Raw genomic sequence first — 27,576 nt, forward strand, 5'->3', positions numbered from 1 at the left:
AGACTGGATTGCGCTCCTTGTCACAAAGCTTTTGTTCAAGGCCATGGCTGGCCTCAACAAGACATACTTTTCCGGCGAAGCTCATGCTTGGAGCCGTGGCTTCGAACAGGAGGCGGCACGAAACTTATCCGCTGGGAGTAGTCTGGGACATGAAAGTAACGCGGAAGTCATCAGGCTTGAGATATATCAAACACGCAACATGGAAGAGCGAGAAGGAGATGAAGATGAAGTTGATTCTCACGCAGGGCAAATTGCTTGGCAGTAACGGACCCTTGCACAGTTTTGTACTAGCGCCTTTCCGTTCTGGGAATGCTCTGGTCATGAACGCTACCTACCGACCATGAATTGATACAGAAGAGCACTAACCCAAGCAAAAGTACATTGGGCAATCAAAGGCCGCCAGTAGTGCAAAAGTCTCTCCTCTACCCAGGTCCACACACAGCAGCCAGTAACACAAGACAGTAAAAGTATCGGCAGATAACGTCTCGCCTCGCCCAACACGTTGAAAACCCCATCGCGTGCCATCAGTTCGTCACCCTTCGCTCCGCTGCCACATCGTTCACAGTCTTTACAGTCTGCGGCTTTTACGTACTGCGCTTCTCCTTCCTCTCATCGCGCCTCTTCCTCCTCGCGGCCCGCCCCAAATCTTTCGCCACCTTCTTCTTCGTCACTCCCTTGCCCGACCTCTTCGCTTTAGGATCGACCTTCTTCAGCTCGGCCTTGAGGTCGTTGAAGCTCTGGGACAGATAACGCTTGACGTCGTCATCGTCGCTGCCAACGTCTCCAGCTTCTTCCATGTCGGCATCGATATCTTCAGAGTCCTGATACCTGTGCGGCCTCATCGACAGCGGCCTGATCACCTGCGGGAGCTCTTGGAGCGCCTGCATTCCGGATCTGCCAATCCCGCGCCAAAATTGCTTGCACTTCGGCCACTGTCGCGGCGGTCAGGACATCACCAGGCTGGTGGCTGTCCAAGGCTTGCTTGTGCTGAGGCGACTTGGCTGATCCCTGTCCACTGTCTTTGGGGATGTTGACGTCGGAAGCTTGGATGATTCGAGGAGCAGCCGCAGAATCATCGCGTCCGACGTTCCCCTCAACGTTGTGACCAACGTCGTGAGTGCCTTTGGGTGCATGTCGTTCCTGGCGAGGAGACGGATCCACGCTCCGTGCCCAAGAAGGACCTCCGTAGCCACCATCTCGCTGGCTATCATAACCGCCACCACCACAGCCCCCGTCATCCAATATCAAGTTGCTCTCATAGCCGCTACCACCATAGCCCCCATCGTCACCCTTGTTCCGTCGCCGAGCTGGACCTCCGTAGCCGTCATCGTCATCCACACCATGGCCACCGTCAACTCCCTGGTCCCAGCCTTGCCGTCGACCATCCTGCACGCCATCACCAGCGTGGCTTGAATCGCCCCGATTCTTTCCCCTGTGCCCCGGATGCTGGGTCTCCGGCCTGCCAGTAGACCCCCAATTTATTCGTTTTCTCCCCCAAAATCGACCAGACCGCCGTCCAACTGACGAATACGACCTGGACACGCGGGGATGTATCCCAGATTGCGATTGATGTTGTGAAAGTCTTTCATCAGTCCTGGTGTCCACAACTCCTCCGAAAGCTTGATGGAGTGGTCCGGGTTGCGATACTAAACTTGAAATTGTTCGAAGTTGGGGTAGAATGGTATATTGCCAGGCCGTTCCAGGCTAGCTGGAATGTCCTGGATGTCCTGGGCGCGGAAATAGAGTCGGTGCTGGTTTTTTCCCTCGGGTATCATTTCACTGACTTTCGTGTTCCAGTTGATGATCTGTGCGCGTGCGACTTTGGAATGGCATCCAGATCCGGCCGCTCATCTGCGGTGGGTCTGAGGCATCGATGGATGAGATCGTACAGATCCATGCTATTGCACGAACAACACCAATGGCTCATAGCTGAGAGACTAGACATGTGAGATCTCTGAGTGTCCTACACCTCCTGAGTGACTGGAGGAAGGAGCTGGTCCTGCAGAAGTGTGGGGTCAAATAGCGTCATCGTGTCGAAAAGGACCTTCGCCATTCCCCAGATGTTGTGAGCCATTGTGATTCTGAACGGTCGAGGATTCGGCCGGGGTTCGATATTGGCCAGCCAGGGCTCAGCCTCGGAACTCTGATAGTATGGTGTACCGTGGTCCTTGGAAGGCTGTCGAGTACTGCCTTTGCCCACATACATAGCCACTCTAAAGTCCGCTAAACATACCTTGGGATAATCCTCGTTAGATCGTTTGGGTACTCTCCTGGGGTATAGGCTTGATCCAAACCCTCTCCATCTTCAAGTTGTGCATAGTCGAGGAGAACGTTGCCAGGCTTGACGTCGCAGTGTAGAATGTAGTCGTCCGGATTGTACTCTCTCCATCCACTGACCGGTGCTGAGCAGCTTCTTCATCCAACTGGCCTTGCATTGTCTTCAGGCCCAGAGTCAGAGAATGGAAGAGGGTCCAAGCGAAGGGCTCGGGAAGTCTCTGGTTGAAGGCGTTGTAAGCGGTCGTCAACTCACGGAGACTCCGATGTGGGGTGTAGAGCAAGTAGAATCGCGCCTGTTCTTGCTCAAAGTTGACTGTGTACCCACGGAGCTCCAAAATATGCGGATCTACCTCGGCCTGGAGGGTATGCTGAGACGGCGCCGGAAGGGAAGACTGTGCCTTAGCCTGTAGGCCTGCTTGAATAGTCGCCTCTTGTAAAACTCTCTCACCCTGCATTCTGGGCCCATTCCTCGTCGTCCGGCTTTCCATTTTCGTCGAAGATTTGTTGTTTTATGGCGATTTCATCAATCTTCTTCCCATTTTCGTCCTTTTGGACCCACGAACCAACAGTGCCGTACCCACCGATGCCTAGCAGTTCCATCGGGCTCCACATATGTGACATCTGGCCTTTGAGCTTCCCGGGATGTCATGCGCACTAAGCAAGAAAGGCAATATCCACCGGAATCGCTTGGTTGTATGCTGAGGCAGAGGCTGGAGCCACAGCATAGAGCGGAAAATTGGACCTGCATTGTGTACGCCTTGGGGCTTTTGCCAATCTGCTGTAGACTCGATGTTGTCATCGCTTGCTAGGTCCGAACTATCAAAGCGAGGGGGAACCAGGGTATTGAGATCAGGTCGAGGCGGCATATTGATCTTCTTACCGTAGCTCAAGCTGTAATATGTCTGCCCCAAACGAGGACTTGATTTGAACAAGTACTATAGACGGCGAAGCAAGCCCCACAAACCGTCAAGGTGCCCTTTGTGTCCATGTGAAATAAACCCGCAAACGGAAGTCCTTTGTCCAAGTATGGCCGGCTGCTCTCTCCCAGATGTTATGGAACTAGCCTCTCGAGGGAACGAACTTGAACTTGTTGTTCTGGAGGTGACTCGGCGACAATTGCACATCGGCTGGTCACTCAATCAGGACCTGCAAAAGGAGGCCAAGACCAGGCAGTGAAAGTCTTGGCTTTGAACGTCCGTTCCAGGACCAACATACATATGCATGCATTTACCTCTTCCTCCGCCCTTTTGAGCCCTGGAGCTTCTTCTTCTTCTTCTTGGGTACTCCTCTTCCAGTGTTGCCGGCCCTATCGGCCCGTACAAGTGCCTTGGCTAGAAACTTCTTCGTGATGCCTTTGCCAGCCAGCTTCACAGACAGTTTCCTGTGCTTACATTCGGCTCGCAGTCCTTTCATATCCGCCTCTTCATACAGCTTGAGGGCTGCGTCGTCATCGGCGATCGTACTTGGCGGTGGTGGCGAGCGCATCCTCTGACGAGTGACACCGACCATCTGCGAGAGACGAGGTCGTTGCTCTGATTGATGCTCGATTTTCATCTGCGGAGATGGTCTCCTAGACCGCTGTCTTCTTGATGGGGGTCTAGAGGAAAAGTTGAAGTTACGCCCCAGGGCAGTTAGATCTGGACCTACGTCATTGGAAGCTAGTCGCCCGACATTGCCGTTGCCTCGTGGCTGGACATTTCCCACAAACGGTTGGTGCGCGCTGCCGGTCTCCGAGTTAATGATGGGCGCAACGTCGCGCGAAGAACCTGGCTCGGCGTTGCCACCACCCCACGGCTGAACATTTTGTAGATGCGGTTGAGCCAGCATGTGAGCGACGGGATAGTTGTCTATCCCATCTATGCCCTGCTGGTAACGTCGCTGCTGGTCGGTTTGTGCTTGAGGGACTGGCTGTGGAGGCACCTGCCCTTGATGAACCATTGGTGGTTGAACCATATTTTGATTAGGTGGGGGTTGAGGAACTGACTGTCGATCGACTGTGCGAGGGCGTGGTGGCTGTTGGAAGACTGGCAGCTTATCAGGTATGTCACGGTTCGCTCCAGTGCGGATGGGGTCCACGAGGCCGTCATTATCGGCCGGTATCACTTCACCGTGATCTCCGAGCGAGACTTGTCCTTTCCCAGTGACCTTTCTATGCTCGCCGGGGTATAGCTGTGCAAGGCGCCCAGAATTTTCACGGAGCCAATCGCCCCATATTGCTTCCGGTAGGTCAACGGGAACTTCTGGATTGCGGAATCGCACCTGGAGATACGTGTAATCATTACACTCGAAGTCTGCCAAGCGCGGCCCCGGCACCAAATAATTCAACTCTTTCTCCCGAAAATAAAGCCTAGCTTTTCGCATTGTCTCGGTACCGGCGTTCTCTAGATGGTGTTGTAGCTCTTTGATCTTTGCGCTTGTTTGATTGAGGATGTCGTCAAGCGAGGGCCGTTGTGCTGCTTGTGGAGACAAGCATTGATGTACCAGGTTTGCAAGCTCAACATCTGTGTACTCGTCCACCCACCGCCGGGACAAAAAATGCCCACCTCTTTCCTCGTATTTCGCTTCCTCCAGATTGTCTAGCGCGTTTTGAATGACCTTGAACCCGAAGCCAGTCATGGCATCGAATAGGACTTTGCCAATGCCCCACACGTTGTGTGCTGTGGTGTGCTTGTAGCGTTCTGGATTAGGGGGCCTGGCAAAACGACGCGAGTTGTGACCTACGCCGAAGCCTATCTGCTCGGGAGCTACTTCGGTCAGTATTATTGAACAAATTACTTACAGCAACCGTTCCGAGGGTGGACAAGGTAGTAGTGCAGACATGGCGTAGCAAGCAATACGACAGATCTTGAACGACACAATCTGGGAAGAATTACTTACGACGATAGCCCAAGGTACCGGCCCCGGGCGGCGGGTTCAGAAGAACGTCAGTCCGGGTATCGAAAACAAGTCCGAAATCAGCGACGCAGACCTTGGGGTACATGCGTGTGAAATCGTCAGGACACTCGCTTGTCTCAAGATGGCGATCTAGCTCTTCGTCCGGCATTGCTGCATAGTCCAGCAGAACGTTCATTGGTTTGAGGTCGCAATGCAACATGTAGTCATTTCTGCTGCCTGTTCGGCCCCTGGCTTCGTGGAGCAAAGCATTCTGCAGCAGTGGACCGTCCATCGTCTTCATGGCAAGTGCAAGTGAATGGAGCAATACCCATAGAAATTCTCTGGCTACTTATGGTTAGCACTGGAATTCCTCGCTTTGCATTTGAGTGACTGATACAAGATAACCGCGCAGAACTGCTCCAAGAAGAGATAAGATAGCACTTACGAAGAATTCTTCCGAAGGCTCGATAGTGAGATATGAGATCGTCCAGCGCTGATTAGTTAGTCTAAACTCTGCCAACGCTTGCAAAGGGGTTACGACGACTTACTGCCATGAGGAGTAAACAGGTAGTACTGCCGGGACTGGTCGAGATGCGTGTGGTACTTATATCGTCGCAGGTGCAATATATGACCTTCTGAATCGAGCTGAGTCTGGTCTTGTACGAGATCATGGCGCGCTTTATCCTGCAAACCAACCTGAACGACAGCCTCGTACTCGATACCGGCGTCGCACAGCCCCGGGGCCTCCGCTACTTCGACGAATTTCTGTTGTTTGATAGCAATCTCGTCGACCGCAGTGCCTTGTTCATCCTTTTTAGCCCATAGAGCCACTATACCCGCCCCACCCGCCCCAAGAGGCTTCACTGGTTCCCAGGTCTCAGCTGACGATATGTCTGATCGTGAAAGCATGAAATTGAAGAACCTCTCCATAGTGTACTGGAGATGACCTTGGAACAGCCCCAGTTGAAGGCGGGTGAAGAAGATTAGGTCATGTGTACCTGCTGGTTGATCCCAAACTCGGGCCGAGATATACTTACCGGAGCCAAAGTCTGGCTCCTCCAGTTCGTCAGGCTTTGGTCGCGGTGGCATGTTGTCGATCAGGTTTGCAGTAAGTCAGGCTGCATGTGTGTGCGGGTGACCAAGGCAATGGATGAGTACGCGCGTACATGATCAACAAGGTCTTTGAAGAATAGCGACAACATACAATGAAGTTGATGTCTTTGTTCAGCCAAGCATGAATCGCGTACCGTTTTCAGCGACACGGTGGTGGTTATGTATATAGTATTCTTTGTTGAGTCTGTGAGCCCATCTTTAGAAGGTAATCCGGCACGGAATGGCCAGTGGTCAGGGTGTACACCTCTCCCCAGCCCTGCACGACTAGCCACAAAGGCGACACGCTTGCCATTGGGAATCCAAGCTTTAGCGTAGTACTCGAAGCAGGGGCATGTTGTTTGACGCGAAGAATCATGCGTACTGCTGTTAGCAACATGTTGGGGGCTTATAGACTGCTCAATGAATGTACACGAGCATGTAAATGGTGGGGCAAAGCCCGGCGGTAACCTCCCCCAGTGGCGCGGGCGAAACTGACACGATCAGAATGACTTCATGGCGTGCGGAGACACGCCGCTGCCCGTGTTGAACGCAAGCTCGCATTTGGAATAATGCATCCTCGTCGTGACCTCGGTGAAGAAACCTTTAGCTTTTGGTTATGACGAAACATCAATGATCTAGAAGTTCAGGTTTTAAAAGGGAATTCTTCTTCCTCTCAAAACATCGAACCGTTCAGCGTGCAGATCCTACCAACAAGTCAACGAGAATTCCCGCGAAGATGGGCTTCGAAGGTGTTCCCAAAGAAATGAAAGCCGTGCAGGTCGTCGAGGTGTGCATTGCTTACTGCTCGTGCAACGAATGCCGTACTGATGGAAAAGTTCAACAAACCGTACAAGATACACCAAGTTCCGACGCCCAGCGAACTCGGTGATCATGAAGTTCTACTCAAGACCGCCGTTGCGAGTCTCTGTCATACCGACTCAATGGTAGTCGAAGGAAAGTTCCCCACTCGACTGCCATGCACGGGGTCGCATGAGGGTACAGGGGTAGTCGTGGCTGTCGGCAGCAAGGCAAGCATATTGCAAGAGTTGTGAACGGGTACTGACAGGCTTCAAGGTGAATAATCTCAAGAAGGGTGATCGCGTCATGGCAGGCATCATGCTTAACGAATGCCAAAGCTGCCCGAGCTGCAAGCGTGGCAATGACTTCCAGCAGTATTGTCCTAATGTCAGTGGGCTATTGGGCGTCATCGTCAATGGAGCCTTCGCCGAATACCATGTGTCGGATAGTCGAACGAGCTGCAAAATTCCCGACAACGTTAGTTTCGCCGCCGCGGCACCGTTGGCTTGTGCCGGCTGCACCATCTACCGAGCCATCCTGACAAGCGGAGCGGAGAAGGGCAGTTGGCTGGGCTTGGTGGGTGCAGGAGGCGGGCTTGGTCATCTAGGCATCCAATTCGCCAAAGCAAAGGGTATAAACGTGGTCGCAGTCGACGCTCGAGATGCTGGTATCGAATTGTGCAAATCTGCCGGTGCAGAGCACGTCCTGGATGCCCGCGAGGGCAAGGATGAGGTCGTCAAAAGGGCCCAAGCCCTGACCAACGGTCAAGGAGTTGACTGCGCCGTGAATGTGTCGGAGCACGAAACCTCAGCTGGTCTCGCATGTGCTATCACCAAGATGCACGGCACCATGATTCAGGTTGCTCAGCCACCAAATGTCTCGGTACCTTTCCACGAGCTCGTCTTCCGCGACATCAGGATCCGCGGCACATTGGTGGCTGGTCAGGAAATCTCGCAGGAAATGCTCAACGAGGTGGGCCGCAGCGGCATTCACGTTGAGACGCAGGTGTTCAAAGGGCTTGACAAAGTTCCCGACATGGTTGAGCTCGCGCACTCGGGAAGCTTGAAGGGCAAGGCGGTCTGTGTTGTGAACCAGGAGCTCGTTGATGGTGACAAGGACAAGGTATAGCTACCATGTCCGCCTTGATCGGAACTCGATGCCATCAGCAGAAAGGGACTCGATCCGGAACCGAGCGTCGGATCGGGACAAATTTTCATCAACCAAGTCACAACCCTAGCGATCCTAGACATCATAAGTAGCATGCTAAGTGAAATGAATGGTTCTGACGCGGTGAACTGAAGAATTCGGGAGCTCGGCCCGCGCACGTAAACTTCGTGTTGGACCCCTCCTAATTTTCCCCGCAAAGATAATACATCCAGAGTTCCCGAGTGCTACAGCTTTTCGTATCGCCTAGCTGTTCAGCTCATTGTAACAAGCTTGAAGCTGTACGTGTTCTTTCCATCACAGCACAATGAACGGCGGACCGTCAGCCAACGAGCTACCTCTCCCCACCAACGCGAGCCACGTGCATGGGTCCCTCTCCGATCTCCTTCCATCCCATTTCACCACCGAGATAACAGCATGGCTGGCAGAGGATACACCCTCATTCGATTACGGCGGATTTGTGGTGGGATCTGCTCCACGCACAGCTCAGCTGCTGTGCAAGTCGCCAGGCATCCTTGCTGGGGTGCCCTTTTTCGACGAGGTATTTCGCCAGCTAGACTGCCAGGTTGAGTGGCACGTCAATGAAGGAGCATACATTGATACCGTTGCTAAAGAGGGAAAAGTCCGCGTTGCTACTGTCAGTGGCCCTACAAGGAAACTGCTTCTCGGGGAAAGAGTTGCTCTCAATACACTTGCCAGGTGCAGCGGTGTTGCCACCAAGAGCAGGCGCTTGCTAGACATGGTAAGAGAGGCTGGCTACACTGGCATCATAGCTGGCACAAGAAAGACAACGCCTGGATTCCGCTTGGTCGAGAAATATGGAATGCTTGTCGGCGGCATCGACGGACACAGGCACGACCTTAGCAGCATGATCATGCTCAAAGATAATCACATCTGGGCCAAAGGGAGCATCACCAACGCTGTCAAGGCGGCTCGATCTGTTGGAGGTTTTGCTTTGAAGATCGAAGTCGAATGCCAGAGCGAGGCCGAAGCCGACGAAGCTATCGAGGCAGGTGCTGATATCGTCATGCTTGACAACTTCGATGGCGCCGGCCTAAAAGTTGCCGCACAAAGCCTCAAGCAGAGGTGGAAGGGTAAGAGGGAGGTCTTGCTGGAGAGCAGCGGAGGCCTGACTGAGCACAATGTCAAGGAGTACATCAACAATGGTAAGTGCAACCGCATGCAAGACGGATCAGTGCTGGGTGCTGACATCTTCCAGATATCGATATCATCTCTACCAGCTCGGTCCACCAGGGCGTCTCGCATGTTGACTTCTCCCTCAAGATCGATCACTAGCTGGCTCCGAATCAGAGTATCAGAACCAGCCGCATCGTCAGACCCTCGGCCTTCCAGCACCGTTTCGTGGATCTTTTGTCAGCCAGTGAGTTGCGAACGCCCCGGTATGACCAGATCAGAAGACTGGGCCCACGCCTGCCACGTCGTCGACTTGGTCGCCCCGGCCTGCATCGGGCCAGTTCTTCCAATACGCAAGCCATGCCTTTAAGTAGGTCTCCACGACTAATGGTACAGCCTCGACACCTGAGATGTCTCGAAGGTTTGACAACAGGGCTGCCTTGGGTCAAAATTTACCCACTACCAGGCAATGCAACAGCGGGAACGCCCGTCCGTGCACCAACCCGCTGCCAGCCGCTCGAAAATACAGCACTTTGTCAGGCAATTTGAAGAATGACCTCGCCCCATCGTCCTCGGCTGTCGAGATTAAGCCGTAGCCTTATCTATCAAATATGACCAACTCTAGGTCATGAGGATAATCCAGGTTAAAGCGGGATACCGAGCATACACTAAAAACGGGGGTCAGTCTGGACCCTCGCTCTGCTGCACGAAGCGAGGCACGCGATATTGCCACCTTGGTCATGCACCGAAGCTTTCTCGATTGCGACTACTGGCTCGCCTTTCTGCATACGTCGCCCTGCGTGCAGTAACATTGCACAAGCATTGGAGGGTCATCACACAGTCAGAGATTTTCTGGAATCTTTGCTATCCCCGACTACAGTCCTTCAACGGGCGGGGAGCATCTCGAGGTGTTGTCTCAGCCGCAGACGAAAGCCGAATGATCAGTCGTCGAATGCCTACCACTGGAAAAGCCTCTTGCAGAGACCATACCGCCATTATACGATGGAATATTGTAGGGATCGTCCACAACCGCTTAACCGACGTATTGCCCTGTCTGCGAGATCGTTGCTTGCAGCCCGCTGCGTCTCCGTTGCAGACATGCGGCGCTTTCCCAGCGCTCTCTTCTGCCGCTACGCTTAGCACCGGATCTATACACAAACAAGCATCAAGTTTGCTAGCATGTACCACACAGATTGCTCAAGAAATTCACAATGCTTGTGTCTGCTGCCGTTCAGCCCAAGCTAGTATCGAAACAGCAGGCCAGCCTCGTCCGGTTCCCAGATCCGGTACCACACTCCGCGCCACGCCTGATGCCCAGTGCCCAGGCCGACCGCCCAGAAGCTCGGCGGCGTCGTTTCGTCTCGTCGACGCCTGCTCGAGACCAATTCCATTTCACCCCCTCTTCTCGGCGGATTCTACGGTGCTGCCGGGTTTCGTTGATCCTTCAGATTTTCTTGGGTCATTCTTACGAAAGACTTCTCTGTGTTGCCCGACGCCAATCGTCACTTCCTCAATCCGTACGCGCAATTCCATCACAGGCCGGCGAGAACCTATCCCGCAATACCAAGACCATCGATGCTACCTCATGTCATTCTGAAATCGCCTGCCCAGACGGCGAGATCATTCTGTGGCAGTATGTCAGGTCTTATTCCTCTCACATGCGACTCGTCTACCGGTTCGTAGCTCGTGACGAGGCTCTTGTCGTCGCTGGACCCTGGCAATTACCTTGATGCGATGCCCTTCGTTCATCAGCTCGTGCTGGTCCCTACTGGTCTCGCATATTTGCTTCCGTGCCACTCGTCGAGGTCTACGATTGAACCAAGCCTTTTGACTGATAACCAACAGAACATTCACTGGTTTCACTGCTAGTCAGCTCGCGTGCCCAGCGACCCATCCACTTCCCTGCTACCCTGCATGTGGCTATATCATTTTCACAGCTGCCGCTTCTGACGGCCTAACTTTTCTGTCACTTCTTTCTTCAATCATTCCCCGCGCACACATCGCACCCATCGCACCATTCTGCCCGGTACTTTTTCAAGATGGCAACCAAGCCCGTGTTTGCCGAGGATGCGAAACACCGCCCCAGTGTGACAGATATTGCTGGTATCCCTCGCGACTCCGACAGTGGTGAGGATGTCGGCAAGGCTGAGGCTCCGACCGAGACCTACTACAAGCTGCCCTTCTGGACGCGGATGGGCTGTACACCAGAATCTTTCAAGCGCAGGACCAAGGCCGATGAGCATAATCAGCTCAACCAGACTCTGAAGGGACGCCACTTGCACATGATCGCCATTGGTGAGTGTTGCCCCTCAATCACAATCTCCACACTCTAACTCGGATGCAGGTGGTTCCATCGGCGCTGGTCTCTTTGTTGGTACTGGCAGCGCTCTCCGTCGAGGTGGCGCCGGTTCTCTCTTGGTCGATTATATGATTATCGGTGTCATGATCTTCAATGTCGTCTTCGCTCTGGGAGAAATGGCCATCATGTACCCTATTTCCGGCGGATTCTACACTTACTCCTCTCGGTTCGTCGATCCTTCCTGGGGCTTTGCCATGGGATGGAACTATTGTATGCAATGGACCGTGGTGTTGCCTCTCGAAATCGTCATCGCCTCGGAAACAATCAAGTACTGGAACCAAGACATCAGCATCGCGGTATGGATTTCAATGTTCATAGCGGCCCTGATCCTCGTCAACGTCTTCGGTGTCTTGGGCTACGGCGAAGAAGAATTCTGGACTTCTCTCTTGAAGCTGTCAGCCATTGTCATCTTCTTGTTTATCGGTCTCGTCCTTGTCTGCGGCGCTGGACCGGACAGTGGCCGATACAACGAATACTGGGGCGGTCGCTACTGGAGTGACCCAGGTGCGTTCCAGAACGGCTTCAAGGGTTTCTGCTCGGTCTTCGTCACTGCCGCCTTCGCATTTGCTGGTACTGAGCTGGTCGGTCTCGCTGCTGCCGAGTCAAAGACTCCCCTGCTGTCCCTCCCATCCGCCGTCAAGCAAGTCTTCTGGCGTATCACCCTCTTCTACATCCTCTCTCTCCTATTTGTCGGCCTCCTCATCAGTCCCACCGACGAACGTCTAATGGGTGCCGGTCAGGGAGGTGACTTCGTCGACGTCTCCGCCTCGCCTTTCGTGCTTGTCGGCCTCTATGCCGGCCTCAACGGATACGACAGTTTCATGAACGTCGTCATTTTGGTCTCCGTCATCTCTATCGGCAACTCCGGTATCTATGGTGGTAGCCGTACCTTAACTGCTCTTGCTGAGCAAGGCTATGCTCCCAAGATCTTCACCTATGTTGATCGCGCGGGCCGTCCTCTGATCTCAACCGTTGCCATCATGTTGTGGGGTCTCCTTGCCTATGTGGCGCTTGCCTCCACTGCCGTCGAGGTCTTTGACTGGCTCCTCGCCCTGTCAGGTCTCTCCTCTCTCTTCACCTGGGGTTCTATCTGCTACTCCCACATCCGCTTCCGTCAGGCCTGGAAACACCATGGCCATACACTGGATGAGATCCCCTTCAAGGCTCTCGGTGGAGTCTGGGGCTCCTGGGTCGGTCTTGGCATCATCGTACTAGTGCTCATTGCCCAGTTCTACGTTGCCCTCTTCCCTCCTCTTAACGACGGTCAGATGAACGACGCCGCTGGCTTCTTCAAGTCTTACCTCGCCCTGCCTGTCGTTCTATTCTTTTGGGCCTGTGGATACCTGTGGAAGCGTACTGGCTGGCTCACTATGGGCCAGATCGACGTCGACTCTGGTCGCCGTGAAATTGACTGGGAGACGCACAACGCCATACAGGATAAGCGCCGCAACGCAAACGCCTTCATGCGGGTATGCTACTTCCTCTTCTAGAGGATGGCACTCAGGATATAATCCCGTGTTTGTGATATACCACATTTCGGCAGCTATCAGACGCGTTCAGAGCACCTGAGGGAGGTCTGCTATATGTCGTATAAATTGTGTAACCAAAACACAGACGATCCTCTACCGAAGGACAAAGTTTTCTTTCCATATTCTTCTCGTGGCTGTGACAAACTTGCCCAATAATAACGACACGACTTCGGACAAGTATGTAAAGTTCTCTGCAGATCGTCCGTCTGATTATCCGTAACACCAAGGAAAACTTCGTGGTTCTTGAAGTGCTTTAGGAGCGCCGTATTGTGCCAAGATTTTACTGCCTGCCTGGGGTCTGGAAGCGCAATCGCTGAGAGGTATAGCTATGCTTCACTTGGTCAACATCCCTCCTCAATCCAGAACAATGAATCAAACAAGACTCCGCTACGGAACAATGGGAAGTGCATAGATGTCAGTGACTATATGCGCAAAGTTTATATGGTTGCCTTGTTTGCCAAACGCCAAGCAGTCGTTGCCTTCTTGCCGCTGGACTACATAATCCTTCCTGCCATGTTGCTTCACCCATATATCACTACATTCATCCTTTCCCACGTCTTTCCCTTCTTCACATTGTCTCTTTCACCATGAATCAAACACGCCAAGGATGTCGCTCAAGGTCTACCAGCCCGTCACCAACAGCGGCCATGCCTTGGTTCGGTCACGCTTTTCCTCTTCAAGCATTCTTGTCACTGGTGATGTGGAGCTGCGGCGCTGTGACAAGGTAGTGCTGTGTTTGCACCCTCGTCCCTCTACTATAATTACATCTTAGCTATGCTGCTTCTTCTATATAACACACTTGTGCTTATGCTCTCTCCCTACTGTTGGAAACACAGCCTCGAAACTGTTCAGCTCACGCCAGCACTGCACCATAGGCCATAACCCCATTGTTACACTCTCTTCATCGCATAACTAATCGCAAGAATGCCACCGAAGAAGCCATCTCGCCCTCTTCGACCGCGCAGCGGCAAGGATGCGCAATACGACAGCGCATCCAGTTTCTCCGACACAAGTAGCAACGACGACGCTCCAGCCTCTTCTTCTCCTGCAAAGTCCACCACTGCAGGCACTTCTGCGCCCAAGAGAGACCGCAAGAGAACCATGAACCAGAAGGACATGGACAAGGATGCGTCGAAGAAAAGACGCGACGTGGAGGCGACCATTCGTGGTAGTGCAATTGCGTACATCAAGGCCAACCTGCCCGCCGAGTACGACAAGACTGCAGGCGAAAAAGGTGACCACAACACAAAGATTGGTCGGGCCCTGAAGTCGTTCGTCGACTGGGTACAGGCTGGAAGCCCCAGTAGGGATGGTCCGGCGCCTTCGACCACGGCTGCTGCTGGTATCACGATTCAGACTATACCACAGCAACCTGTCAGGGCCGGAATGGTCGACGTTGGTGTTCAAACAGACATAAGAGCACCGATCGCTGCCACTGCCGATGACTTTGACAGGTTGCCTGAGGACTATTCTCAGAACCCTGGCTCGGCGCCTCATTCCCCCGACGCGGTCAAGGACAAGGGCAAAGGCAAAGGCAAAGCAGCTCCCGAGCCTTCCGATGACGCTGCCGATGAGGGTGACGGTGAGAAGGCCTCAGAGACGAGGTCGGGGAAGCGCAAGCGCTCCCCATCTCCTCCTCGTCGCGTGACAAGGTCTCGAACGAGTGGAGTCCCATACCTCTCTGCACCAACTCCAGGTGCCCAACTCAGAGGGGACACAGCCCCCGAGGGGGCTTTTCATCTCGCCTCTCCTCCTGCCCCTCGAGCCACATACGTTGCCCCGACCGCCATCGCAACTCGCACGGGCAACCAAACGTGTTCCTCACAACCACACCAGCCGATACGCATCGCCGACCACCGCGAACTCGCGAGCGTCGAACAAACCCACATCAGACTGCAGCAACAGGCCGCCGGCACAATTCCTCGCAACGGCGGCAGAATGACTCCGCAGGTCAGAGACTTGCTGAACAGCTTCGACGACCTGCAGGCTGATGTGGCCGAGGCACTGGGAGGTATTGATGCGATTACCACTCAGGAGCTTGTCGATGGCTTGGTGCAGGAGATGGAGGAGATGCGGGAGCGGTTGCGGGAGGCGAGGGGAGGGAAGGATCGTGATGGTGGCGGGAGTTAGGGCGGGCTTTTGTCGTTGAGGAGGAGTTCATCACCGTTGACAGTGAATGGTTATGTTCTTTTCGATGGGTTGGTGATGGGTTTCGCATAGCATGGCGTTTGTGGTAGGAGTCGTAAGCCTGCTAATCGAAAAATCAATTCTCGCATAGCTCGACGCCTCGTTTGCCTTGTCGGCCTCGTCGATCTCCCCATTTCAGCGCGCGGTACAGTTTCGCTGTGAACTCACGTATCTTGAAAGCGACATGCAGCATCCATCATCGATGCATTGTAAGACGTTTGGCTGACTTGTCGACCGCCGTTTCTTCCCAGCGCTTCTGCTGCCGTCCAGCAATGCTTAGCGTGTAGATGATCTTCGCGTCGCTGATTGTTCGCTTAGGCCTGAATCGAAATTGAGGAACTCCTCACACTTTGACCTCTATATCTTCAAATCAGATATGGCATTCTTGCAGTCGTCTCCACGCCTGGTGTCGTGGAGGAAGCCTTCGTCGCTTTATTGTGTGAATGCCCATTAAACATACAATGCTCACACCTCACACCTCCCAAGCTTCAATCCGCCCCTTCGTGCTCAGCAGCAGACTCTTGACTCCCTCGCCTCGGCCCTCAAGATCCACAAATTGCATGCACGCGACCGAGTCTTCAAAAACCCTCTCCTCCAGTCCCCCCGGCAGCATCTTCCCCGTACTCACATCCCACAGGCCAACGTGGCTGCTGCGCAACATGCCAGGCCACGCCGCCGCCACGGCGCCCATCTCGGCATCGAACGCGAAACCCATGCCGTACTGCCGCTGCATTCTGCTCTCCGGAATGTCGAAGTCGAAGAGCGGCTGCGTGGCCCATTTCGGTCGTTTCTTCCTGCCCTGTCTGCTCCCGTTGCGCTCGAACGAGGTGCTCTCGATAGGGACGTCCTTGGTCCACCGCAAGTCATACACCGCCGCTCCAGTGATCCCCCAGACCAGCACTCCCCACGGACACCTACTTCCCATGCCCTGCACGCGACTCACTGCGCCGCTCCCGTGCCTCAGCCTCCCCACCACGCCCTCTCCTTTCAGCTGCACTCGAACGTCCCCCATCCCGACCCTCCCATCCCTATCCCCCGTCACCCACACGTTCTCATCCTTCCAGCCCACGCACATCGCCTCCCTGGCTTCCCCCACCCTCCTCGTCACCACATCCCCCGGATAGGCCCCGTCGCCAGCCCCACCCAGGCTCCGAACCACCACTCCCCGACTCGAAGCCCACACCACTGTCCCATCCCTTGCCGGACTCCCCGCCACATCCCACACGTGCGTGTCGATCTGCTCCATCGTCTGCGTGCCCCAGTCGCCGAAGTCGTCGCGCCACCGTGCCCACGGCAGTGGAGGCATGCCGCCGAGTGGGCCGTCACCGCCGCCGCCGCCACCGTAGCGCGTTGATGTATGGATCGGATCCGAGCTTGCGCCTGGCACGCCAGCGATGTTGTGCTGCAGCTGATTCGTGGGGTCGTGCGGCGAGCGCGTGACCCATACGACGCATCCGTCTGCGACGGTCGCGGCTGCTATCAGTGGGGCGGAGTCGAAGATGGGGATTGTGTTGGCACGGTTGTAGTGCGCAGCGGCAGCAGGAGCCGCCTCTTCTTCATCGTCTGTTGTCGCCGCAGCAGCAATAGGTCCATGGTTCTCCCGCTCTTCATCTGGACTTGTGGCTGCGTCCGAATACGGTGTGACGCAGAACTCCTCGCCACGGCCACGGCCCAGCTGCGCGCTGGTGAAGAGCTCTTTGCTCACGGGATCGACGACGAAGACGCCCGAGGTGCCTACCATGCCGGCTGACGCTGTCCCCTTGCGGGGCTCGAGCGTCGCTGCGTACCGCTGTTTGATCAGAGACTCAACTGAGGTTCCAGTGGTTATCGCGGCGCGGTGACGGAAACGCAGCTGCAGCTCTAGCTCACTGCTGAGCCTCCTTGTAGAATGGCGTTGTCTGTCGGGCGCATGCTTCGCCGACCCTCTCCTGTGCGGTGCAGACTGTCGCCCTCCCTCCACTCCACCCTGCGACGGTGTCGTCTGCGGTTGCGATAGCGGCTGCGACGACCCCTTGTCTTTCCGCCTTCGCTTCTTCCGCCCCTCCCCGGCCCATATGCGTTTCTGTCCCTCAACGACCTCGCGCGTGTATCGTGCTCCCACACCTCCCCTGGATCTCCCACCGTCGACCGGCAGAGAACCCGCATGCCGCTCACCTGAAGGTTGTCCCGCGCTTTCTCCGCGGTTACCGGAGCCAGGAACGCTGCGCAGCGCCACGTGCTGCGTGTTCTGATGGTTCTCCTGTACGCGAAAGTAGCGTCCGCGCGCGGCGTCGTAGACGAAGCCAGGGATCTCGACCGGCATCGTCTTTGCCCGAGAGAGCGACCTCTGGCTACTTGTCTGCCCTCGAACGATCTAAGGAAGCAGCATTCCGACGTGCTCTGTACCGTTGGGGATCGGGACTTGGTGGCGAAGAACCGATGGCCGTGGTGGACCTCGCGCGAGGTCTTGGCGCATGGATTTCGTGGTTGATGGTCTAATGGCGAACAAGCTGGCGTGACAACTAGAAAGTCTAGACGATGGTTGATATATGTTCGAGTTCACTTGGTAGCCTGGAGTGGCAAGAATGACGTTGATTCGATGAAGTGGACAGCACGAGGAAGTCCATAGAGGAAGACATCAGACATCGGTCTTGGCATTATATTGGTGGGGTACGATGGCATCCTCGTTGAAATAGGTCGCACTTTGCCTACAATTTGCGATTCAGTATACGGTCAGGCCTCGTGAACAGGCCATCTGCGCGAACACGACGAGGATGAATATAGATCGCGAACAGTATCGCAATTTCAGGGTTCTGAATTGGCTATTGCACATACTAGCACGCCGGGTTAAATGCAGACAGGGTATCGAAGCCATGCCTTCTGCAAGTCGGCGAGTCTATCACTCTGCTCAAAGCAACATCGACATACCGGTTGTAGTTATACCCTCCTAGACCTGACCCTCCTATTCAACGCAAAGAATGTACTCGACTACTGTTCCATTCGCGGCGGCGTGACCGCCCTCGCAACGAAATGAGTTCGGAGGTCATCTCATCTTCAAATGAAGGTCCGGACACAGTGATCTCCGGCAGAAGCGGCAAGACCTGTTCTGGCTGTATCTTCCGTCGCAGTGAAGAACGGGATCTTATCTGAGGAAACGCCACCGATTCAACTCCAAGAATTGTAGCTCGGCACCGCTCGAGGAAGGAGACAGTGAGGGTTCTGTCGGAAGTTTCTCCTGTCATATGTAGCGTTTGCAACCGCTCATCTCCTCGCTGAGCATCTGCCATCCTCTATGGGCCTGTCTCTTGCTGAGTTTTGGAATAGTCGTCGGATGAGCCTATTACAAGTCAGCCTAGCCTCATGAATCATGGAGATACACCTACTCTGCATCTGGGTGCGCTTGATCCTCATAGTTGATGTTCCGTACGGGAGTTGCGTGGCGCTCTTGACCATAGCATTACTTCGAAGCAAACAATAGAGCCCAGCCATCAAACAAAAAATGCCAAAGGAAAAGGCCCATACTTTGACAATGGTAACCATGCTTGCTCCTCCAGAGTCCGAGAGCCAGCCGAACATGCAGAATAGCGTTGCAGTAACGTCAACGACAACGACGGCACCAATAAGCTTCCACGAAGGCATCGTCGACCAGAAAGGTCCATTGCTTCTGGTAATGAAGATGAGCCAATTTTGAGTCAGGCAGATCTCAAGAAAAAGGACAGAGTGCTTGCCAGTTCCAGGTTCAGCAATACCGCCTCCGTCTCCTCCGACGATCATTGTGGTGAGAGCAATCCAGGAACCGATGGCAAGCACAACGCCGAGCGCGATTGATGTCACCCAGAGCCGTGGTAGATTCTATTTGACTGGAGCTCTTGAATAGGGTGCATTATCGTATGCCACGGCAAGAGTAGCGATGTCCGAAAAGAGACAAATAAAGACCACCAAGGCAGGATGCAGAGACTCATTCAGAATGACAATCCACAAACCCAAGAAGATCTCCAGATGAAGTGACAGGGCAATGCGGTATACGACGTAGGCATACATCCGATGGAAGATCTGACGCGATGTCTTGAGGGCGTCAATGATGGCCGATAGGCCTGGGGCAAGGAAGACGATATCTGCGGCAGATCGGGCAGCATCCGAAGACCCCTCAACGGCGATCCCAGTATCCGCTTTCTTGAGCGAGGGTGCGTCGTTGACTCCATCGCCTGTCATGGCGACGAGGAAGCCGCGGCGCTGTAGTGTGTCGACCACATTATACTTGTGTTGAGGAAAGACTTCGGCAAATCCATCGGCTGCTTCAACGAAACCGCAGACTTCTGAATCCGACATATCACCATTGCTAGCATCGCCGAGGTGTTCGGCATTGTAGACTTTAGTCCCCAAACGAAGTTGTTGAGATAGCTCACGAGCGATATCAACGGCATCACCGGTAAGCATCTTGATGCTGAGACCAAGTGATTTTGCCTCGTCGATAGTTTTGGCCGTGTCGAATCGGGGAGGATCGGCACAAGGCATAATGCCCAGCACTTCCCAGTTGCCTTTTCCCAGCTTCCTCGCCACACCCAAAGAGCGAAAGCCACGGGCGGCAAGTTCGGTGACCTTGTCGTTATAGGCTCTCTTGACGTCCCGGGGCACTTCTTGGTCATTCTCAACCATACGTAAGACAAAGAGAGGCGCACCCTTGACACAAGTGTACCAGCGCCCTACTGTGTCTTCCACGACGGCAACCACTCTTTTCGATACTGGATCGAACGGTGTAAAGTCGATGTACTTGTAGTATGGCAGCTCCTGCTTGACGGTGGGGTAGTATTTCAAGGCTTTGAAGAAGGCCTTGTCAATGGGGTCCATGCCCTGGCTCTTCCGGGACGCAGCAAGGCAAGCGGTGAGCATGAGATCCTCCGGGCGGACTCCAGCCATTGGGAAGGGCTCATGGAGTGCAAGCTTATTCTTGGTGAGTGTCCCGGTCTTGTCTGTGCAGAGAATCTCCACGCCAGCAAGCGATTCGATAGCCGATAGTTTCTGAACTATGGCCTGTTTCTTGGCTAGATACGCAGCCCCAACCGCCATCGTTGTCGTAACGACAGCAGGGAGTCCGACGGGAACCCCGATGATGGTAATGGCCAGCGTGAATCGAAGGATGTCGATAATCCGGTTAGACCTGTAGAACGAGGCCACCCATGTGGCCAGAAGAGTAAAAATGACCAAACCAAGCAAGATTATGCCAATGTCGTTCAGCACCTCGGTGAAGTGGCCAGTTGTTTTGCTTGACTGATTGACTAGAGCAGCAGCCCGACCAACGAAGGTGTGATCGCCGGTAGCAGTAGCCACCATGAAGCAAGAGCCACGTTTGACGGCAGAGGATGCATAGCACGAATCACCTTTGCGTTTATCCACGGCCAGGGACTCCCCTGTGATAGACGATTGATCGACTTGTATGAAAGCATCGTCGGTGACCAGGCGGCCGTCTGCGGGAATGATCGCGCCTTCGTCAAGCTGTACGATATCGCCAGGCACGATCATCGTTGTGTCGATTTCGATGAGCAGTCCTTGCCGTAGAACAATAGCTTTGGAAGCAAGGGTCTTCTTCAGTTCTTCAACAACGGAGCCAGCCTGAAACTCTTGGAAGAATCCTACGGAAGCATTGAGGAGCAGAAGGCAGCAGATAACGGCAAGGTCAATCCAGACACGAAGAACGACTGCTAAGATGGCAGCAATCTGTGGAGTGGATTAGCGAGGCACCGATTGACTTGGAGAGGCTGTTGCTACCGTCATGACACACTGGACAGGGCCGACAAAGAAGCCGAGGAATTTAAGGAACAGGTTCTCGGAGTCTTCCTTCATTCTGTTGAGGCCATACCTCTTGCGTCTCGCCACCACTTCTGCGTCATCAAGGCCAAATGTGATTTCGGTTCTGAGCAGGCTCTCGGTGATCTGGCAGTGGGCATCTGCTTTGTCGTCGAAGCTGTCAAATTTTTCGTCATCATCCTCACAGTCGAGCTCCTGAATCAAGAGGTCTAGCTGCTCGGTTTTCTCATCGGATAGATGGCCTGATGGGGCCGGGGTGATGGCATCCGAGTGCTGCTCGGGTTCGATAGCTCGGGCTGCGAGGCCTGCCTGAGACTCAGTCTTGATCGATGTTTTGTAGCTCATGTCGGAGGAACCAAGTGCCATAGCTAAGAGGTAAGATGTAAAGCAACGGTCATACAGCTCTATTCTCTGGAGGTGCAACTCCAGGGAGGTTAATCATGCGGTTAAGAATAGGTGATAGCTGAATGAAGCATGATAATGGCAGGCGCGGAAGCTGGTTCCCAGCAGACGCATGGCAGCAGCACCGGTCAGTTAACGGTGGTGCAGGTACGAGGGTAATAGCGTGAAAGGGCAGCGCTTTCCACGGCCTTATAGGGCCTTTGCCAGAAGCTCCTGGCCTCGGCAGACTACACGGTGCACTCATTGTCAATAGGTAACGGAAGGAGAGAAGACTGAATGAATGAACGAATGGAAATGTGAATGTGAATTGTCAGAGAATGTGACCAACTTGATGTTTGGAGAATGCCGATCGTTGGTGAGTCTTGGCGGTGTAACAGCCTGGTCCGAAGCCAGATACGCTAGCTAGGTACTTTCAGTAGGTGGCTGCTTGAAATCGCCTTCCTCATTGTCGAGTTGTGCCAGGTTTTTCACATCCTCCCCTAGCTACTATGTGCAAAGGAACAAACCCAGTCTTCTCCCTGAGCTTATCCATGGCCCAGACTGGAGAATCTGGCGCAGAGACCCGTGAACGCCACGCTCATGCTGATGTACCCTTTCGATAATGGGCCTTAGCTTCCACTGATAGCCATCAATATTCGGTAGTGTCGATACCGTTCGCCAGTATCCTATCACTGGTTGTTGTTGCCGCCCTGCTGGGGAAAGTTCTGAAAGAAGTTTGGAGGGAACATAGGCATGCCGTTGGCCATTCCAGGGAAAGGAAAGGGCATGACTGGCATGTTGTTGGGATTGGAGTTGTTTGCACCGCCCATACTGCCACCCATGTTACCGCCAAAGTTACTGCGAGAGCCCGGACGATCATCGTTCTGCTCATCGCGGCGAGAAGGCCGTGATGATTTGGGTCCATGTCTACCACCAGTGTCGGTGGCGATACGTCTACTCATAGCTGCGGAGCTGTTAGCTGATAATCAACATGAATGAGGACAGTAACCTACCTTTGGATGAAACACCAGCACCAATTTCAATGTCGGGTTCCTCCACAACCATACCAGGCTCTAGAGGCTGTCCACCAGTGCCGCCATACTCAGCAGTCACCATCCACTTGCGATCAGCGTCAGTCAAGCGCTCGATAGGGATCTTGCTGACGCCCGTCTGATAGTCGCTACAATCACGAGGTCCGAAGCCGACACCCCACTTGGTCCGTAGCTGCGAAGAGCCGTCTCGGAAATCCTCCATTCCGTTGCGAGCACGCTCGGCGTCTTTGCGTGTGAGCATCTTAATGAAGGCATGTCGCTTGTCAATGTTGACTATGCAGGTCTGCACAATGCCAAATTGCGCAAACATGTCCCGAAGTTGCGCTTCACGCTGAGTGACGCCACCAACAAAGAGAGTACGACTGAGGACCATGATGTGACCAGGAGGGAGTGAACGGTCGTACTGGATGTTTCGTGGGCCTGGAGGAGGAAGATTGGGCTCGTTTCTTGGCGGAGTAGGGGTACGACGTCTTCTACCCTGAGGACTACGCTGCCGATAGTCACCTCCTCCACGTCGATCATCACGGAAGGGATTGCCAGCAGGGCTACCTCGACCACGGTCTGAAGACGCACCCCGTCTTCTATCAGAACCTGGCGACCGAGACCGACGACGACCGAAGCCTGGAGGAGATCGGGTTTGTGCAGCACCTCGATCACGTGACGCAGCACCGCCCCATTGACTTGATTGAGCCGGTGCCCCAGCATTACCACTATCACCACTGGCCTTTTGCGCATTCAATAGCTGCAAGGCAGTCGCCCACTGTTCAGGAGGCACGTTGTTTTGCGCCAGGGTCTGGATGAGTTGGAATTGCAATTGAGCTTCTGCGCTGACAGGAGCAACAGTTTGAGGAGCAGCAGCATGAGCCTGAGCCTGAGCCTGATGCTGGCCTAAGAAAGCAGCAAGAGCGTTTTGGTTTGGAGGTGCATTTGCAATATTCTGGCTCGCGGTGCCATTACTCATCCCCGGAAACATTGCTCCTAGTGGATTTACAGCCTGTGCACTGGTCGTGGGAAGACCTTGGTTTACGGTACTGGCCGATGCGCCTCCAAATTGGTTGCCTAGGAGATTACTCAAGCTAGATGGAGGAGCAGCGGATGCAGTAGATGGCTGACTGGCAGTGTTTTGCTTGTGCATGTTCTTCAGCGCCTCGAGAATGGCAGATGTATCCTGAGAAGCTGGAGCAGGAGCTTGACCGTTAGTAGCTTGACCAAGAGGAGTGAACCCGGGAACAGGTGATCCAACAGGCGTGGTGCCTGAGAGCAACGTCAGTATTGCGAGACTTGACAGTATTCAGACTTACTGCTCGCCGGTGGCGCGTTCAGCTTCTCTTTGAAGGACGCGAGCATTGTCGCGGGGAAGGTATTGGATCGCTCCCAGATTTCAAGGAGTTTCTTGATCTTGACCTACGTACGAGAATTAGGGTCAAATGTCATGCAACCGGGCAAGTACAAGACAAAATCTAGCTCTGAGTCTTATGCGTACCTTTTGGTCCTCAGGGGCCGTGTTCAGAATTTCGTTGATGAATGAAGGAAGAAGTTCGGTCACTCGAGCTACACCTGCGGCAAATGTACCATCAGAAGCCCCACCTCCTAGAGCCTGCCCGGCTTTCTTTGCTTGATCTACCCATTGCCGCGATACTGAGTCTACGACATACAAGACGCCGAGCTTGTGGTCAGGTGGTGTCTTTCTGAAGTGGGTATAGATCTTTTGAATGATGGCGGATTCAGACTGCAATAACATTAGCGAAGAATAAATGCTGAGGTGAATGATACATACCTGAATGTTGGCGGTGCACAGAGATGTGATGCTGGTGATCTTGGATCCAGAGACGCCTGGAGGCTTGAGATTGAGCATGGACTGCAAGATGGTGTCCAGCTCCGCTACGGCGGAAGTCATGGAGACTCCTGTTACGTTGATCAAGCACTCAGCTGGAGGGTACAACCTAAGCTATTCGTAGAAGTTGCAACTGCGCGCAATACGAGTACTTAGAACTCGCAGAATCACAGATGCGAAGTATGTTATTGAAGCAGTGATGGGCACTACGATCCTGGATTATCCGACAAAGCGCCTCGGTAGAGGTTGCGACGAGACGTCAAGAACGGCGCCACCGACAACACGGGAAGGATATGTACAGGAAAGAGATGGCGTCGAGGTTACAAGTCGAGCTAGCTGAGTTGTGCAGCCGAAGAGATTGTGTCGCTTGCCGTGGGTGTGTGTCAAGTAGAAGGAAAGAGATGATGAGGTTGAACAGCGTAGAGTTGGATTGTGGTGAGGAGTTTGACGGCTGGCGCAATCAAATGACCGACAAAGCGGAGTTACAATCACGTGAATGGATGAGCTTGCGGATGAAACATCATGCCTCTATCAACCACCGTAGTCCTACGCCTGTAGTGGCTGCCCGTGGAAAGTGAATTGTGGAGCTCTCTGCCGACGGCGCGGTGGTGTTGCAGTGGCTCGTGAGCTTTGCTGAATCTGCAAGCTAACTTGTGGGCATCCCGTTCCGAGAGATCTGCTCAAGTTAGTAGCACAAAGGAGCTTCCCAAGGCTCCGCAACAGCCCAGCGGCCCAGCAAAGCATCACAGCTTTTTCTCGCCTGTTGTCCGAGCCTTCCCTTCTACTTCTGCTCTTATCCTACACACCTTTTTCTTCTTACTGTATTCCCACTACCGTTTACACTTTCCTCTTCTCTCACAATGGCTGCTCCCCTTCGCGTGGGAGGCTCCCTCCTCCGGGCTTCGTCGAAACCCGCTATCTCGAGAGCTGCGTACTCGGGTGTCCGAGCTGCGAGCACCCAGGTGAGCTTTTCTTCATTCATGGCCTACTTCAGTCCCACTCACATACGCATGACAGTCTCTCAAGGAGGTGTTCGCTGCCAAACTCCCTGGCGAGATCGAGAAGGTGAAGAAGCTGCGGAAAGATTACGGTCCGTCGGTCCCCGAAGTGTTATACCATGTCCCTGACACCTGAATAGGATCCAAGGTCATTCAAGAGGTCACCCTCGACCAGGTCTACGGCGGTGCGCGCGGCATCAAGTCTCTTGTCTGGGAAGGCTCCGTGCTCGACTCAGAGGAGGGCATCCGCTTCCGCGGCAAAACCATCCCAGAATGCCAGGAGGTTCTTCCCAAGGCCCCTGGCGGCGAGGAGCCTCTTCCCGAGGGTCTCTTCTGGCTTCTGTTGACCGGCGAGGTCCCCAGCGAGCAGCAAGTCCGTGCCCTGTCCGCTGACTGGGCCGCTCGCTCCGACCTCCCGAAGCACGTTGAAGAGATCATCGATCGCTGCCCGACCGACCTTCACCCCATGGCGCAGTTCTCCATGGCCGTTGTTGCCCTCGAGCGCGAGTCTGAGTTCGCCAAGGCATACGCGAAGGGCCTGAACAAGAAGGAATACTGGCAATACACTTTTGAGGACTCGATGAACCTTATCGCAAAGCTGCCCACCATTGCCTCCAAGATCTACCGCAACGTGTACAAGGACGGCAAGGTTGCGCCGATCCAGAAGGACAAGGACTACAGCTTCAACTTGGCCAACCAGCTGGGCTTTGGCGACAACAAGGATTTTGTTGAGCTGATGCGCCTTTACTTGACCATTCATACCGACCACGAGGGCGGCAACGTCAGCGCCCACACCACTCACCTGGTCGGCAGCGCGCTCAGCTCCCCCATGCTCTCTCTTGCCGCAGGTCTCAATGGTCTTGCTGGTCCTCTCCACGGTCTCGCCAATCAGGAGGTGCTCAACTGGCTCACTCAGATGAAGCAGTCGGTTGGTAACGATCTTAGCGACAAGTCCATCACCGACTATCTCTGGTCGACTCTGAACTCCGGCCGTGTCGTGCCTGGCTATGGTCACGCGGTACTACGCAAGACTGATCCTCGCTACGTTTCGCAACGCGAGTTCGCTCTGCGCAAGCTGCCGGATGACCCCATGTTCAACCTCGTTAGCCAGGTTTACAAGATTGCTCCTGGTGTCTTGACTGAGCACGGCAAGACCAAGAACCCCTACCCCAACGTTGATGCGGTAAGTCCCAACGAACCTGCTGCGCTCGAGATATGATGCTAATTAGACTACAGCACTCCGGTGTCCTCCTGCAGTATTATGGTCTGACTGAGGCTAACTATTACACCGTCCTCTTTGGTGTCTCTCGCGCCATTGGTGTTCTGCCCCAGCTCATCATTGACCGTGGTCTCGGTGCTCCTATCGAGCGTCCCAAGTCTTTCAGCACCGAAGCCTATGCTAAGCTGGTTGGTGCTTCTCTGTAAAAGCGGCGGGTTTGGCCAGGCTTCGGGGGGTTGCGCAGCATCTTCGGCGTGTAGTTATACAAACCGCGGTCTTGGGCCGTGAGATCAATTTGTAGCTTATGACATAAGTCATTGTGATTGATGAACCAGAGCCAATTGCGACAATGCTGAGATGACGCCCCGAGGCGTTGGGGCACAGCAATTTTGGTGTCTGGTTCAGGGTTCACACTAAAACTTTTTTTGCTTCTGTCCCACGCGAGATGAGGCTTTCGGTGAGCGGTAGTTTAAGCGCAAGGGTGGCTCCCGAAGCCTGGGGCTTGGAGTCTCGGGCCGCTTTCAACTTGTTGAGGCAGCCTCAACTGAAAGTCCGGCCCTAAGCTATTTCGAGTAGGCCCCAATCACCCCTGCGGGTGGTTTCGGTGACCAACCGGTTCACTGCATGCGCCGCTGCCTCTCATGTGCCATTATTATTTTCGGACTGTAGCCGAACATCTGATCCAGCTAGTACAACGACAACAGCATCGCAGGCACCTCTCCGCTCTTGCATTAGATCCGTTCCTTTTATCGCGATTAATCGAAGTATCTGTGAACAGGCCAAAGACCTTCCATATCTGCTGGGCGTTCTATCGAGTGCTCCTTTATCTCAGTCAGCACCAAGGCGACGAAGCCGCACTCTTCCCTTGGTCAGGGCCATCCATACAACACCAAA

The 27,576-nt window shown here is 54.2% G+C and overlaps 11 protein-coding genes across 11 annotated transcripts; 5 read left to right on the forward strand and 6 right to left on the reverse strand.

Annotated features, from left to right (window-relative positions):
* Nucleotides 1-584: 584 nt before the first annotated feature.
* Nucleotides 585-887, reverse strand: HMPREF1541_08631 (uncharacterized protein; the record flags this gene model as incomplete). Its single annotated transcript, XM_008722950.1, has 1 exon — nucleotides 585-887. One exon carries the CDS (start codon nucleotides 885-887, stop codon nucleotides 585-587), a length of 303 nt encoding a protein of 100 aa, XP_008721172.1.
* A 2,617-nt stretch (nucleotides 888-3,504) lies between these two features.
* Nucleotides 3,505-5,320, reverse strand: HMPREF1541_08632 (uncharacterized protein; the record flags this gene model as incomplete). Its single annotated transcript, XM_008722951.1, has 2 exons — nucleotides 3,505-5,021; nucleotides 5,155-5,320. 2 exons carry the CDS (start codon nucleotides 5,318-5,320, stop codon nucleotides 3,505-3,507), a joined length of 1,683 nt encoding a protein of 560 aa, XP_008721173.1.
* A 1,659-nt stretch (nucleotides 5,321-6,979) lies between these two features.
* Nucleotides 6,980-8,169, forward strand: HMPREF1541_08633 (uncharacterized protein; the record flags this gene model as incomplete). The annotated part of the gene is made up of 3 exons (XM_008722952.1): nucleotides 6,980-7,030; nucleotides 7,080-7,259; nucleotides 7,288-8,169. 3 exons carry the CDS (start codon nucleotides 6,980-6,982, stop codon nucleotides 8,167-8,169), a joined length of 1,113 nt encoding a protein of 370 aa, XP_008721174.1.
* A 343-nt stretch (nucleotides 8,170-8,512) lies between these two features.
* Nucleotides 8,513-9,501, forward strand: HMPREF1541_08634 (nicotinate-nucleotide diphosphorylase (carboxylating); the record flags this gene model as incomplete). Its single annotated transcript, XM_008722953.1, has 2 exons — nucleotides 8,513-9,371; nucleotides 9,425-9,501. 2 exons carry the CDS (start codon nucleotides 8,513-8,515, stop codon nucleotides 9,499-9,501), a joined length of 936 nt encoding a protein of 311 aa, XP_008721175.1.
* A 1,877-nt stretch (nucleotides 9,502-11,378) lies between these two features.
* HMPREF1541_08635 (uncharacterized protein) lies at nucleotides 11,379-13,188 on the forward strand (the record flags this gene model as incomplete). Its single annotated transcript, XM_008722954.1, has 2 exons — nucleotides 11,379-11,634; nucleotides 11,684-13,188. 2 exons carry the CDS (start codon nucleotides 11,379-11,381, stop codon nucleotides 13,186-13,188), a joined length of 1,761 nt encoding a protein of 586 aa, XP_008721176.1.
* A 963-nt stretch (nucleotides 13,189-14,151) lies between these two features.
* Nucleotides 14,152-15,357, forward strand: HMPREF1541_08636 (uncharacterized protein; the record flags this gene model as incomplete). The annotated part of the gene is made up of 1 exon (XM_008722955.1): nucleotides 14,152-15,357. The coding sequence occupies one exon, from the start codon at nucleotides 14,152-14,154 to the stop codon at nucleotides 15,355-15,357; it is 1,206 nt and encodes a 401-aa protein (XP_008721177.1).
* Nucleotides 15,358-15,886: 529 nt separating this feature from the next.
* HMPREF1541_08637 (uncharacterized protein) lies at nucleotides 15,887-17,716 on the reverse strand (the record flags this gene model as incomplete). Its single annotated transcript, XM_008722956.1, has 1 exon — nucleotides 15,887-17,716. The coding sequence occupies one exon, from the start codon at nucleotides 17,714-17,716 to the stop codon at nucleotides 15,887-15,889; it is 1,830 nt and encodes a 609-aa protein (XP_008721178.1).
* A 967-nt stretch (nucleotides 17,717-18,683) lies between these two features.
* Nucleotides 18,684-19,167, reverse strand: HMPREF1541_08638 (uncharacterized protein; the record flags this gene model as incomplete). Its single annotated transcript, XM_008722957.1, has 2 exons — nucleotides 18,684-18,730; nucleotides 18,777-19,167. 2 exons carry the CDS (start codon nucleotides 19,165-19,167, stop codon nucleotides 18,684-18,686), a joined length of 438 nt encoding a protein of 145 aa, XP_008721179.1.
* A 78-nt stretch (nucleotides 19,168-19,245) lies between these two features.
* On the reverse strand, nucleotides 19,246-21,543 carry HMPREF1541_08639 (plasma membrane ATPase; the record flags this gene model as incomplete). The annotated part of the gene is made up of 2 exons (XM_008722958.1): nucleotides 19,246-21,108; nucleotides 21,160-21,543. 2 exons carry the CDS (start codon nucleotides 21,541-21,543, stop codon nucleotides 19,246-19,248), a joined length of 2,247 nt encoding a protein of 748 aa, XP_008721180.1.
* A 725-nt stretch (nucleotides 21,544-22,268) lies between these two features.
* On the reverse strand, nucleotides 22,269-24,528 carry HMPREF1541_08640 (uncharacterized protein; the record flags this gene model as incomplete). Its single annotated transcript, XM_008722959.1, has 5 exons — nucleotides 22,269-22,543; nucleotides 22,593-23,885; nucleotides 23,933-24,035; nucleotides 24,115-24,360; nucleotides 24,409-24,528. 5 exons carry the CDS (start codon nucleotides 24,526-24,528, stop codon nucleotides 22,269-22,271), a joined length of 2,037 nt encoding a protein of 678 aa, XP_008721181.1.
* Nucleotides 24,529-25,325: 797 nt separating this feature from the next.
* HMPREF1541_08641 (citrate synthase, mitochondrial) lies at nucleotides 25,326-26,888 on the forward strand (the record flags this gene model as incomplete). The annotated part of the gene is made up of 4 exons (XM_008722960.1): nucleotides 25,326-25,427; nucleotides 25,483-25,555; nucleotides 25,604-26,646; nucleotides 26,700-26,888. 4 exons carry the CDS (start codon nucleotides 25,326-25,328, stop codon nucleotides 26,886-26,888), a joined length of 1,407 nt encoding a protein of 468 aa, XP_008721182.1.
* Between the last annotated feature and the right edge of the window lie 688 nt (nucleotides 26,889-27,576).

Source organism: Cyphellophora europaea, assembly GCF_000365145.1.
Source record: "Cyphellophora europaea CBS 101466 unplaced genomic scaffold supercont1.9, whole genome shotgun sequence".
NCBI classification, from domain to species: Eukaryota; Fungi; Ascomycota; class Eurotiomycetes; order Chaetothyriales; family Cyphellophoraceae; genus Cyphellophora; species Cyphellophora europaea.